Source organism: Ascaphus truei, unplaced genomic scaffold (genome assembly GCF_040206685.1).
Source record: "Ascaphus truei isolate aAscTru1 unplaced genomic scaffold, aAscTru1.hap1 HAP1_SCAFFOLD_3412, whole genome shotgun sequence".
Classification (NCBI taxonomy): domain Eukaryota; kingdom Metazoa; phylum Chordata; class Amphibia; order Anura; family Ascaphidae; genus Ascaphus; species Ascaphus truei.
Genome location: NW_027456413.1, coordinates 5,749 through 19,806, shown reverse-complemented (window position 1 = coordinate 19,806; position 14,058 = coordinate 5,749). Strand labels below are relative to the sequence as shown.

At 46.8% G+C, this 14,058-nt stretch overlaps 1 protein-coding gene across 1 annotated transcript; it reads right to left on the bottom strand.

Moving 5' to 3' along the window:
• Positions 1-231: 231 nt before the first annotated feature.
• Positions 232-6,462, bottom strand: LOC142483600 (rhomboid-related protein 2-like). The gene is made up of 2 exons (XM_075583611.1): positions 6,153-6,462; positions 232-461 (listed from the first exon to the last, which is right to left on the bottom strand). The coding sequence occupies exons 1-2, from the start codon at positions 6,357-6,359 to the stop codon at positions 309-311; spliced, it is 360 nt and encodes a 119-aa protein (XP_075439726.1). The 5' UTR covers positions 6,360-6,462; the 3' UTR covers positions 232-308.
• Positions 6,463-14,058: the final 7,596 nt, after the last annotated feature.

Here is a 14,058-nt window from a genome sequence, read left to right as displayed (position 1 = left end):
GGGCCACCAACATGTCAGGTTTTAAGGATATCCCTGCTTCAGCACAGGTGGCCCAATCAGTGGCTTAGTCTTTGACTGAGCCACCTGTGCTGAAGCTGGGATATTCTTAAAACTTGACCTGTTGGTGGCCTTTGAGGACTGGAGTTGGCCACCCCTTGGTGCAGAGCCTACTTATTCATGTGAAGCCATTGGGAAGCAATGTCAGAGAAGTATTCAGTTGAAGGGGGCTAATCTTTTTCTCTGTCCAGCACAAGGAAGACAACTTCACAGCACGGACCACAGAGAGAAGCTGAGAGTAATGTTCCTGCTCACCCAGCATGGACAAACATATAAGAAATGAATCTCCAGGCCTCCTCCCGCTTGTCGGCTCGGTATATTAAAGGGCTGTGCCACACCCCCGAATCCAGAGTGATCCACTGCTCCTGCGGCAGCCACACTGCATAGTAAATAAACACGGCCAGCTGAAACGAGAGAGACACACCGAACGTCGGACCACAAAACCCGCACTGTGTGGCATGACTGCGTAACCTCCTCGAGTTAACATGCAGTTTCCTGAAAACACAAGGACAGCGTCTCCGCCAGCGCAGAGCAATGCAAAGCCAGGCACACGCGGCAGGGATCCCTCCACCAATACATTTCTCTATCCAAGTCGTCTGCAGAAGAATGTATTTTAAATGTATCGAAAAGTCATTTTCCAGACCGCCCACGCCATGGTGGTCATATGGGAGTGGCAGAATAAACTGCCGAAAGTCTTCAGGGCATAACCCGCTGCGGGCGATGTGGAGAGAGAAATCTGACGGGTGCCATTAAAAGGGTCCGAGTCCCAGGAGTCCTCTGGCGTGTGTAGGGTTTATGAAGAGGATTATTCCTGTGGCGCAACATGTCCGGAGGAAGAATTGTTATTGGACGTTTAGAAGTTTGGGAATTCTGTTATTGTATTAGCCGCTACCACCCCTGCTGAGTGACTGTTCCACTAATCCACCACCCTTTCCATTCTGGCTCTAGTACTTCTTTCTCTGAAACATGCTTTGTTCCTGTACATTGATGTATGTGAAACTTAGGGAGTGCACAGTGTTGGATTTCCCATCAGGCCCAATAGGCCCAGGGCAGCAAAAATGTCCGCCCCCATATACAGATGCCGCGCTCTCAGACCTATTGGGCCTGATGGGAATGCACTTACATGTGTTGGGCGCCTCCTTGCTGCCGCCCTTCTTCTCTTTCTGAATCGCAGCGTCAAATGACGCCGCGGACGTCACCAATGTGACATCACACTGCGTCACGATGCCATGGAGCCCCCCGTCGAATGACATCGCGTTACCATGGCAACGTCGTGCAATGTCACGTTGGTGACGTCCATGGTGTCATTTGACCCTGTGATCCGGGGAGGAGAAGGAGGGCGGCAGCAAGGAGGCGCCCGCCACATGTAAGTGCCGAGGGGCGGCGGATCTTGAAATCCGCCGCCGGGAGAGCACCACCCACATTAAAGGCTAAGTGAAACGAGAGATGGAGCTTCACATTATAGATTTCATGCCGCATAACTGGTACAATACTGGGGCAAAGAGACAGCTCCGGATTTATCAAACAAAAAAAGCTTCTTCTCAGAAAGTATTCACAGGTCCCCTATGCTGCGGAGCTGCTTCCCCATTGCTGCAAAGTTTAACCCCATTTAAATAATTAGGACTGAAATCTTCTTCAGCCCCAGGAAGAAAATTCAGGACATAGTACCAACATTTTGGGAATTTCTTAGAAGATAAATAGCTATTAGTCACAATATTTTTGGCAAGAACTAAAAATAGCCACTCTGCAAAAAGTACAGTCAAACAATACTTCAATAATTAAGAGCGGCAAAAATAAGATTTCATACAATTGTTTGTGTTGTGCGTGTGTGTGTATATACAGTACATAGTTACATAGTACATAGTTACATAGTACATAGTTACATAGTACATAGTTACATAGTAGATGAGGTTGAAAAAAACTCTCAAAACCTGAGATCTCTGTTCTCTCCAAGGGACTAACATTCTGTCCCACCACCAAACTGGATCAAATCCAATTGTACTCAGACCTAGAAGAATTCTTCAGGAGACTACGACTGAAAGAATACTTCCACAAAAAAGAGAGCACCCCCATAATGATGGAGAACAACAACAAGAAGAAGAAGAACATCTACTTCACACCACCAACAGGACGCAACGTCAAACTAGACGGCTACATACAGAGCTTCAGATCGCGAGTTTCCTCACTAGCATCAGCACAGCAGAAAAAAACAATGTACAACCTATCCCCCATGGAGAGATCTGCTATCAAGGAACTGCGAAACAACCAACATCAAACCAGCAGATAAAGGAGGCGCAGTGGTGCTTATGAACACAAATAAATACATAGGCAATAGACAACTCACAGACAACACCTACTACAAGAAACTCACGCATGATCCAACCCAGGAATAGACAAAGCAACTCATGAATCTCATCAAATTATTCCCTAACCACCTGCAACCACAATTGAAGCAACTAATACCTGACAACCCAGGAGTTGGGATCTTCTACATGCTTCCCAAAATCCACAAACCAGGAAACCCCGGCAGACCTATTATAATAGGTATGGATACACTCACGGAACAAATATCAGGCTTATTGGAGAATATCCTCAAGCCTTTAGTCAGAAGCACCAACAGCTTCATACAAGATACCACAGATTTTCAATAATCTTAACAACATCAACCAACTACCATCCAACACACTGCTAGTTACCATGGATGTAGAATCCCTTTACAGCAACATCCCCCACAAGCATGGTATTGAGGCATGCCTGCATTTCCTTACAACATCTCCCCTGGATCAGAAATACAGCGCTGATGTAATTACCAAACTGATAGAATATATCCTCACACACAACTACTTCAGCTTCAACAAGGAAATTATCTACAACTAGTAGGGACTGCAATGGGTACAAAGATGGCACCGCAATATGTCAATCTTTTCATGGCAAATCTTGAACAAAGATTCCTAACTGCATGCTCCCACAACCCCTACAAATACTTCAGATACATTGATGACCTGTTTATAATATGGACAGAGGATGAAGGAAACCTAAAACAATTCCACCAGTCCCTGAACTCATTCCATCCATCAATTAAACTCAAAATGGATTATTCTGCAAACCTAGTAAACTTTCTAGATACAACAGTAACAATGAAAAATGGTAAACTACACACATCTGAATACAAGAAACCAACAGACAGATGCAGTTACCGCCACAACTCCAGCTTCCATCCCACTCATACAAAACAAGGTATCGTACACAGCCAGGCTATAAGATACCGCCGCATATTCTCTGACACTAAAGACAGAAACAGGCATCTCACAACCCTGACAGAATCGTTCAGACAGAAGGGATACAAACCAAAGACCATGGCCAGAACTATTACATCTGCACTAAAAGCCCCACAAGAACACCTTCTACAATACAGACAGAAAGAACCTACCACACGCATACCACTAGTGGCCACATACAACCCTACCCTAGAGGGTATATGAAAAATAATCAAAGATCTGCAACCCATGGCAGAGGATGCGACATTAAAATAAATCTTCCCCAAACCTCCCATTCTTGCGTTCCGGCAACCACCAAACCTCAAACAGAAATGAGTCAACAGAAATTAGTCAACAGAAAACGTAATAACAAACTTATAGACACTGATAATGGCACAAAACCGTGCAACAACACACGTTGCAAACTCTGCAAACATATATGCCAGGATCCCACAGCCAGTCACAACAATGGAACACTCAATGTTAAAGGATCATACAGCTGCACATCCAGGAATATAGTGTATAGGATTCAGTGCAACAAATGTGACCAAGGATGCTATATTGGGGAAACCAGCCCAAAACTTCAAGGCAGAATGAATATGCACAGACACTCAATACAACACCACGAAGAAGGAAAATACTGCTCACCAGTGGGACATCATTTCTCACAATCAGATCATTCCATAAATGATCTAAAAAACAAAATCCTCAATGGAATGTTTAAACGCACCCAAGAACGGAAAACATTTGCACTCAGAATGATAAGACTCTTTGACACCAAAACAAGAGGACTTAATGCGGATATGGGGTTTCTCACACACTCACAATTGTTTGTAATTATCCTGCCTGCCTCTTTGCCATTGTTCTTATCCACAACTTCCCCCCCCCCGCAGCATCCCCTTCCCCCTCCATGCTGTTACTTGTCACCGTTTTATTACCCTTCCAATTTCTTCAAACATCCATTTGTCACCCACCCGTATCTAAATCTCTGTTTTTTTCTGCTTTCCAAACCTCTGTTTTAGCCATAGATTCCTTTGTATATCAGTATTGCTGACCTGAAGAAGAGAGGAGAACTCTCGAAAGCTTGTCCTATGACAAATTGTTAGTCCAAATAAAAAAAGTATCACCGAATACTGAAGTACTCATTTATTGTGCACCATTACCCACGGGTATACACTGATAAGTGTGCTTTTCCAACAATGTTTTAAAGACTGCCCATTTATCTTCTACATTTTTCCCTGCAAATTTTTTCTCATATATATATATATATATATATATATATATATATATATATATATATATATATATATATATATATATATATATTATATATATATATATATATATATATATATATATATATATATATATATATATATATATATATATATATATATATATATATATATAGTTGTATAGTGCTAGCAATGTATGCATCACTATATCAAAACGATAAGGGTAAATAATGTATTATAATAATAATAATAATAATAAATAATAATAATATAACAGTGCATCAAACATACAAGCACATGATCGGGAAGGGAATCCGTGCCCCGCTGAGCTTACATTCTAAGTGTTGTTTCAGTTTGTATTTTTTGTACTGTTTGAAACCTTGTGCTGAGAAGCCCTTGAAATATTGCAGGATCTGCTTTACCAGAATGCAGTTTTTTCCCTCACACAGTACAAAGTTTTTCTCTGGCCTCAGCTTGCACCCGCGTCAGATGTATGACACGGGTTAAGTGAACTGGTTACATTTTGATGCTGGCATGTTGGGTTTTTATAAGGTTAACCTCAGCTCCTGAGGATCAAACTGATGCATGTTAAACAGAAAACTGCACTAGTTATAGATGCAAAATGTGGTATATGCTATTACAATGTTGTGTCGAGTACACCTCCCCTAACTTCTCTAGGGACCCTGAGATGTTGGAAAGCTTGTAACATACCAACTGCTCCTTGGTCCAACACAAGGTATCATACTCCCTAATCCCTTTCCCTCCCCCTCCTTTGTTACTACATGGAAGAAAGAACCATCACGGTCACCCCCCCCCCCCCCTTCTTTGCCATCGAGATCCAAACAGGAACTGGAGCACAGCCTCACCAAAGCAATGTGGGATACCAGGAATAATTTCAGAGATTTATTGGATTAAAAGCACATAAGGACAAAGTCCTGACAAGCACTCTTGTTTTTCTCAAGATTTTCTAACTTCTCAAAATAACATATTACTTATTTTTTTTATTTTTTTTCCATTTTTTAAGTAATACCTTTCTATTTTCTCTGGGGTCCTGTATTATACTACCTTGCCTTGTAATAATTGTTTTTTTTTTTGCCTTTATCTCGTTGGCTAATGATGCCAGCAAAATTACTTTACATAAATCAACAAAAGAAACAATGTCCTTGTGTATATATATACAGAATAAATAGTTTTAGCCTGAAAGAGATTAGTTAAGGACTGTAAAAACAACACAGCGCTTAAATACTAAAGGAGACATTAAAAAAAATATAAAATTAAATACTTTAACCTATCTAGTTTTTTTTTTTTTTGTAAACAAAATGTCAATTCAGTCATTGATAATTACCCTACCGGACAAGCCACTGCCATGATATATACTAGGGAGGACCACTCCTTTAAAATGAACACCAATGCTCTTAAAACTGTGCTACTGGTCCCTTCATCAGCCAAGACCTTTATTCAGTATGCTGCGAAGCTCTCTTCCCCTCCCTGGAGAAGATTTCAGTCCCATTCATCTGAATGGGGCTAAACTGTTCTCCAGCACTGGTAAAAGGCTTCATCATATTGGTTGATGAGTGAGAAAATGCTTGGTACTTCCACGTACCTCTGCGACGCTGATGAGGATAATGAATACAGGAGGGGGCAGGCAGTTGGCCCTCTTTAAGTAGGTGGGTCGGTGGTCTGTGGGAAGCATCCAGTTGGAAATGGTTTCGTGAATCTTGTCGCAGCAGGAAGCTGCTTTGTTTGGCTCTACGGTGACTTCTGTGTCATCTTCCCAAGTATCACGTGGAGTCATCCTTTCAAGCTCCATGGTGTCTGGGACCCAACGTACTACGCTGATGGAATATCACCTGTGTGGTGGACATGCATTATTATTATCATTTGTGAAGCGCCAACATATTCCGCAGCGCGGTACAATGGGGGTACAGAGTTATGTATATTACATAAACAGTTACATACAGGTGAGGATGGACATGCACAAACAGATACAAAGCGGTAATGAAGGCGATGCTCATGAGAGCTTACAATCTAGAGGGAATGAGGGACAATGTTGATCAAGAAGCTACAGTGGCTGCTCTTTGTAGGATAAGGTGTGGCTCAGGTGAGACTATGGCCCAGTGTGATAGCTGAAGCCGGTAAGGTTTTTCTTCAGGGGGTGTTACATAAGGTGGAGATTGGTCCAGCCATACAGCTGGTCCCAGTGGCGTTGGGGGGCGAAGAGAGTTGGATGTTAGTAATATGGCGAGTAGGCTTCCATGAAAAGGTGAGCTTTTCAGGGAGTTATTAAACACCTGGAAGTTCTGGGTAGGGTACGTGGTGGGGAATTCCAGAGAAAGGGCAGCAGAGGACAAGTGTTGAAGGTGGGAGTGACAGGAGGTAATAAGGTGAGAGGAAAGGCGGATGTCGTGAGCAGAACATAAGATACCTTTAGGTATGTATTTGTGGATGAGATGTAAGGGGAGGAACTGTTGTTCAGACCTTTGTAAGTCATTACTAGGGTTTTACATTTCATTCTAGAGGCTATGGGAAGCTAGTGCAGAGATATGCGTAGTGGAGCAGTAGAAGTGGAGCTGTGAGTGAGGTACAGGATATGGGAAGCTGGTGCAGAGATATGCGTAGTGGAGCAGTAGAAGTGGAGCGGTGAGTGAGGTACAGGATATGGGAAGCTGGTGTAGGGATATGCGTAGTGGAGCAGTAGAAGTGGAGCGGTGAGTGAGGTACAGGATATGGGAAGCTGGTGTAGGGATATGCATAGTGGAGCAGTAGAAGTGGAGCGGTGAGTGAGGTACAGGATATAGGAAGCTGGTATAGGGATATGCGTAGTGGAGCAGTAGAAGTGGAGCGGTGAGTGAGGTACAGGATATGGGAAGCTGGTGTAGGGATATGCGTAGTGGAGCAGTAGAAGTGGAGCGGTGAGTGAGGTACAGGATATGGGAAGCTGGTGTAGGGATATGCGTAGTGGAGCAGTAGAAGTGGAGCGGTGAGTGAGGTACAGGATATGGGAAGCTGGTGTAGGGATATGCGTAGTGGAGCAGTAGAAGTGGAGCGGTGAGTGAGGTACAGGATATGGGAAGCTGGTGTAGGGCTATGCGTAGTGGAGCAGTAGAAGTGGAGCGGTGAGTGAGGTACAGGATATGGGAAGCTGGTGTAGGGATATGCATAGTGGAGCGGTGAGTGAGGTACAGGATTTGGGAAGCTGGTGTAGGGATATGCGTAGTGGAGCAGTAGAAGTGGAGCGGTGAGTGAGGTACAGGATATGGGAAGCTGGTGCAGAGATATGCGTAGTGGAGCAGTAGAAGTGGAGCGGTGAGTGAGGTACAGGATATGGGAAGCTGGTGTAGGGATATGCGTAGTGGAGCAGTAGAAGTGGAGCGGTGAGTGAGGTACAGGATATGGGAAGCTGGTGTAGGGATATGCGTACTGGAGCAGTAGAAGTGGAGCGGTGAGTGAGGTACAGGATATAGGAAGCTGGTATAGGGATATGCGTAGTGGAGCAGTAGAAGTGGAGCGGTGAGTGAGGTACAGGATATGGGAAGCTGGTGTAGGGATATGCGTAGTGGAGCAGTAGAAGTGGAGCTGTGAGGGAGGTACAGGATATGGGAAGCTGGTGTAGGGATATGCGTAGTGGAGCAGTAGAAGTGGAGCGGTGAGTGAGGTACAGGATATGGGAAGCTGGTGTTGGGATATGCGTAGTGGAGCAGTAGAAGTGGAGCGGTGAGTGAGGTACAGGATATGGGAAGCTGGTGTAGGGATATGCGTAGTGGAGCAGTAGAAGTGGAGCTGTGAGTGAGGTACAGGATATGGGAAGCTGGTGTTGGGATATGCGTAGTGGAGCAGTAGAAGTGGAGCGGTGAGTGAGGTACAGGATATGGGAAGCTGGTGTAGGGATATGCGTAGTGGAGCAGTAGAAGTGGAGCGGTGAGTGAGGTACAGGATATGGGAAGCTGGTGTAGGGATATGTGTAGTGGAGCAGTAGAAGTGGAGCGGTGAGAGGTACAGGATATGGGAAGCTGGTGTAGGGATATGCGTAGTGGAGCAGTAGAAGTGGAGCTGTGAGTGAGGTACAGGATATGGGAAGCTTGTGTAGGGATATGCGTAGTGGAGCAGTAGAAGTGGAGCGGTGAGTGAGGTACAGGATATGGGAAGCTGGTGTAGGGATATGCGTAGTGGAGCAGTAGAAGTGGAGCGGTGACTGAGGTACAGGATATGGGAAGCTGGTGTAGGGCTATGCGTAGTGGAGCAGTAGAAGTGGAGCGGTGAGTGAGGTACAGGATATGGGAAGCTGGTGTAGGGATATGCATAGTGGAGCGGTGAGTGAGGTACAGGATTTGGGAAGCTGGTGTAGGGATATGCGTAGTGGAGCAGTAGAAGTGGAGCGGTGAGTGAGGTACAGGATATGGGAAGCTGGTGTAGGGATATGCGTAGTGGAGCAGTAGAAGTGGAGAGGTGAGTGAGGTACAGGATATGGGAAGCTGGTGTAGGGATATGCGTAGTGGAGCAGTAGAAGTGGAGCGGTGAGTGAGGTACAGGATATGGGAAGCTGGTGTAGGGATATGCGTAGTGGAGCAGTAGAAGTGGAGCTGTGAGGGAGGTACAGGATATGGGAAGCTGGTGTAGGGATATGCGTAGTGGAGCAGTAGAAGTGGAGCGGTGAGTGAGGTACAGGATATGGGAAGCTGGTGTTGGGATATGCGTAGTGGAGCAGTAGAAGTGGAGCGGTGAGTGAGGTACAGGATATGGGAAGCTGGTGTTGGGATATGCGTAGTGGAGCAGTAGAAGTGGAGCGGTGAGTGAGGTACAGGATATGGGAAGCTGGTGTAGGGATATGCGTAGTGGGGCAGTAGAAGTGGAGCGGTGAGTGAGGTACAGGATATGGGAAGCTGGTGTAGGGATATGCGTAGTGGAGCAGTAGAAGTGGAGCGGTGAGTGAGGTACAGGATATGGGAAGCTGGTGTAGGGATATGCGTAGTGGAGCAGTAGAAGTGGAGCGGTGAGTGAGGTACAGGATATGGGAAGCTGGTGTAGGGATATGCGTAGTGGAGCAGTAGAAGTGGAGCGGTGAGTGAGGTGCAGGATATGGGAAGCTGGTGTAGGGATATGCGTAGTGGAGCAGTAGAAGTGGAGCGGTGAGTGAGGTACAGGATATGGGAAGCTGGTGTAGGGATATGCGTAGTGGAGCAGTAGAAGTGGAGCGGTGAGTGAGGTACAGGATATGGGAAGCTGGTGTAGGGATATGCGTAGTGGAGCAGTAGAAGTGGATTGGTGAGTGAGGTACAGGATATGGGAAGCTGGTGTAGGGATATGCGTAGTGGAGCAGTAGAAGTGGAGCGGTGAGTGAGGTACAGGATATGGGAAGCTAGTGCAGAGATATGCGTAGTGGAGCAGTAGAAGTGGAGCGGTGAGTGAGGTACAGGATATGGGAAGCTGGTGTAGGGATATGCGTAGTGGAGCAGTAGAAGTGGAGCGGTGAGTGAGGTACAGGATATGGGAAGCTGGTGTAGGGATATGCGTAGTGGAGCAGTAGAAGTGGAGCGGTGAGTGAGGTACAGGATATGGGAAGCTGGTGTAGGGATATGTGTAGTGGAGCAGTAGAAGTGGAGCGGTGAGAGGTACAGGATATGGGAAGCTGGTGTAGGGATATGCGTAGTGGAGCAGTAGAAGTGGAGCGGTGAGTGAGGTACAGGATATGGGAAGCTGGTGTAGGGATATGGGTAGTGGAGCAGTAGAAGTGGAGCGGTGAGTGAGGTATAGGATATGGGAAGCTGGTGTAGGGATATGCGTAGTGGAGCAGTAGAACTGGAGCGGTGAGTGAGGTACAGGATATGGGAATCGGGTGTAGGGATATGCGTAGTGGAGCAGTAGAAGTGGAGCGGTGAGTGAGGTACAGGATATGGGAAGCTGGTGTAGGGATATGCGTAGTGGAGCAGTAGAAGTGGAGCGGTGAGTGAGGTACAGGATATGGGAAGCTGGTGTTGGGATATGCGTAGTGGAGCAGTAGAAGTGGAGCGGTGAGTGAGGTAGATGAGTCTGGCAGCAGCATTTTGGATGGATTGGAATTGGGAGACGTGGACAAGGGGAATGCCAACTAAGAGGAGGTTGCAGTAATCAAGGCGGGACACGATGAGTGATTTTAGTTGCATTATTAGTGAGAAAAGGGCATATCTTGGCAATATTTCGGAGGTGCGGATGGCAGGACTTCATGAGGGACTGAATGTGAGGAATGAAGGAGTGATCAGAGTCAAAGACAACCCCTAGACAGTGATCTTGAGGTGTGGAAGAGATTGTGGTGTTATTGACAGTGAGGGAGAGCGTTGGTATAGTGGTGGCAGTGGAAGGAAGAAAGAATATTAATTCTGTTTTGGACATGTTAAGCTTCAGGTAGCAGTGAGACATCAAGGAGGAGATTGCAGAGAGACAGTTGGAGACATGGAAGGGGAGAGGTTAGGGGAGGAGAGCTAGATTTGGGTGTTATCGGCATAAAGATGTTATTGAAAGCCAAAAGATTGTATTAGTTCACAAAGACTGGATGTAAAGAGTGAGAAGAGCAGAGGAGAGAGCCTTGTGGGACTCCAACAGAAAGATGGAGTGAAGAGGAGAAGACATCAGCGAAGGAACCAACGAAGGAACGGTTGGAAAGGTAGGACGTGAGCCAGAAGAAGGCTGCATCATGGAGGCAAATGTAGTGGAAAATGTTTAGTAGAAGGGGGTGATCGACAGTCTCGAAGGCAGCAGAGAGATCCAGTTAAATTAGTAGGGAGAAGTTATCCTTAGAGTTAGCTCTGAGTAGGTCATTGGTCTCTTTTGTTAGTGCTGTTTCTGTAGAGTGTAGATGACAAAACAAGATTGCAAAGTGTCAAGCAGGGAGTTGGAGTAGATAAAGTGAGTCAGGCAGTTGTATACCAGTCACTCAAGAAGCTTGGAGTCAAAGGTGAGAAGAGAGATATGGTGGTAGTTAGAGGAGGAGGACTCAAGTGAGAGTTTCTTTAGAATAGTTGTGATGAGTGCGTATTTGAAAGAAGATGGGAATATGCCAGAGGTGAGAGAGAGGTTAAAAAGGTGAGTTAGTATGGGTCTTAGTATGCCAGAGAGGGTACGGAGAAGATGTGAGGGAATAGGATCAAGGGGGCAGGATCTAGGATGAGATGATGAGAGGAGTGTGTAGACCTCATCCCCATCACAGGGGAAAATGAGAGTGGATTTAGGTGTCTGCGGGGAGATTGGTGTTGCATGTGGAGCTTTACATGAAGAGATGTCATGGCTGACTTAATCTTGTCTGTGAACTAGGTGGAGAGGTATTGGGCCAGGAAGGTTGAGGGCGGTGTAGCTGGGCGGAGAAGGGAGTTAAAGGTGGAAAATAGGCATTGAGGGCTGGAGGACAAAGTTTGTATGAGTGAAGAGAACATACATTTATAGTGGAAGAAGTCTGCTTTGGAGCGGAATTTCATCAGAATTATTCTGCAGTGCATGAGCACTTTTGGAGCTAGCGGGTGAAAGGTGAGTGAACGGTCGTGGCTTGTCGGGGGCAACGTGTGGTGGGTGTGAACGGTCGTGGCTTGCCGGGGGCAACGTGTGGTGGTGGGAGCAGTCCTGTCTAAGGTTGAAGAGAGTATGCTGTTGTATAGAGAAGCTGCTAGGTTGGGACAGGAAAGGATAGAGTTGGGAGAGAGAGGTTGTGGAGATGTTGAAAATTAGAGGGAGTCTCGGGTATGTAGGTATCTGTAGATGCTTGTGGAAGTACATGTGGAAGGTGCATAGGGTAGAGTAAGGTAGTGATGATCAGAGAGTGGGAAGGGCATGTTAGAAGGGTTAGAGACAGAGCAGAAGTGGGAGTAAACCAGGTCAAGGGTGTGGCCATTGCAGTGAGTAGGAGAGGTGGTCGACTGGGAGAGACCACCTATCCCAGTCGAGAAGGTTAGAAAGGTACTGTATGAGGAGGTTAGAAAGATAAGATGGGCAGCCGAGCTGACAGTGGGATTGTCAATAGGTATGTTAAAGTATCCCAGGATAACAGGGCATTACATTATTGGAAAAAGAACAGAAAATACATAACCTTCAATGGTGCAATGACCCATCTCAAACACAAGTGCATTGGTTTTCAGCCTGTGCTATGTGGAAGGGTGGAGTTCATGTTGGAGGTTTCTGGGATCATGGTTAAATTGGAACAGATTCCTAATGAAGTGGTGCAGTAAGTGTAAAGTGGTTACAGGGTTTCCCTGGGTGCTGCCAGCTCAGTGTGCTGTCTGGTCCATGAAATATATACATAACAGTGATCAGTGTTCGACAATCATATACATTTACACGCCCGGGGCGACAGGATTTAACCCCCGGGAGAGTAAATATTGGCCCAAGCAGCACACGTGTTTGTTTTTTTTAAATTTCCCTGCTCACGCTGAAATTTCCCTGCTCGCGCTGGCTGAAAAAAACAAAAAAACTCCCCCTACCTGACAGCTGATTGGCGCGCGCTCCCAGGCTTTGTGGGCGCGCGGCCAGGCTCTATATGAGCCCGCCCCTAACGAGCGGCCATTCTTTTCCCATGGAGGACACAGTAAGTATTATCTGTGCCTTCCCCCACCTCCCTCCCCCCTCGGCGCTCCTGCTGCCCGCAGTTATGGAGATGGTAGCGGGGATGCCCCCTCATGTCCCTGCTTCCCCCACTTCCCCCCCCCCCCGATCCCGCGTCAGAGAGCGCGGCGGGTGATGGGAGCGGGGATGCCCCCTCATGTCCCTGCTTCCCCCCCCCCACATCCCCCCCTGGTCCTGCGTCAGAGAGCGCGGCGGGTGATGGGAGCGGGGATACCCCCTCATGTCCCTGCTTCCCCACCCCGCTTCCCCCCCGGTCCCGCATCAGAGAGCGCGGCGGGTGATGGGAGCGGGGATGCCCCCTCATGTCCCTGCTTTCCCCCCCCCCCCCCCCCGCTTCCCCTCGGTCCCGCGTCAGAGAGCGTGGCGGGTCATGGGAGCGGGGATGTCCCCGCGGAGCAGGAGATGGGCGGGTGGGGGGGGGGGGAGCGTGGTGGTGCTGGTCGCTGCTTTCCAAAAGGTGTGTAGAGAGAGAGTGAGTGTGTGTGTGCATGGGAGAATGTGTGTGTGTGTGTGTATATGGGAGAGTGTGTGTGTGTGTATATAGGTGTGTGTATGTGTATGTGTGTGTATATATGGGTGTGTGTGTATATATGGGTGTGTGTGTGTAAATATGGGAGTGTGTGTGTGTGTGTGTATATATGGGAGTGTGTGTGTGTGTGTTTGTGTGTATATATATGTGTGTATGTGTGTGTTTGTGTGTATTGTGACAAACAGCTTACTCCGGGGCTCCGCCGCTTGTCCGGGACGGTTAGAACACGGTCTTTTAGGGTAGGTTAAAATGAGGAGGCGTCACGTACTGTTCCTTTAAACAGGCTGGGCCTGGTTTATTCAGTCCCAGGCACTGAGACTGCCACAGTGCATACAACAAAACACATCAAAACAAAAGCTGCTCACCTGAGCGATAACTTAACTTAGATTTCCCTAAC

What these genes read in the sequence shown, in the direction of transcription:
- LOC142483600 (XM_075583611.1), bottom strand. Translation starts at nt 6,359, where the DNA reads ATGGAGCTTGAAAGGATGACTCCACGTGATACTTGGGAAGATGACACA. An exon ending in TCCTCATCAGCGTCGCAGAG is followed by an intron (nt 462 to 6,152) that starts GTACGTGGAAGT and finishes CTCTCGTTTCAG; the next exon opens with CTGGCCGTGTTTATTTACTA.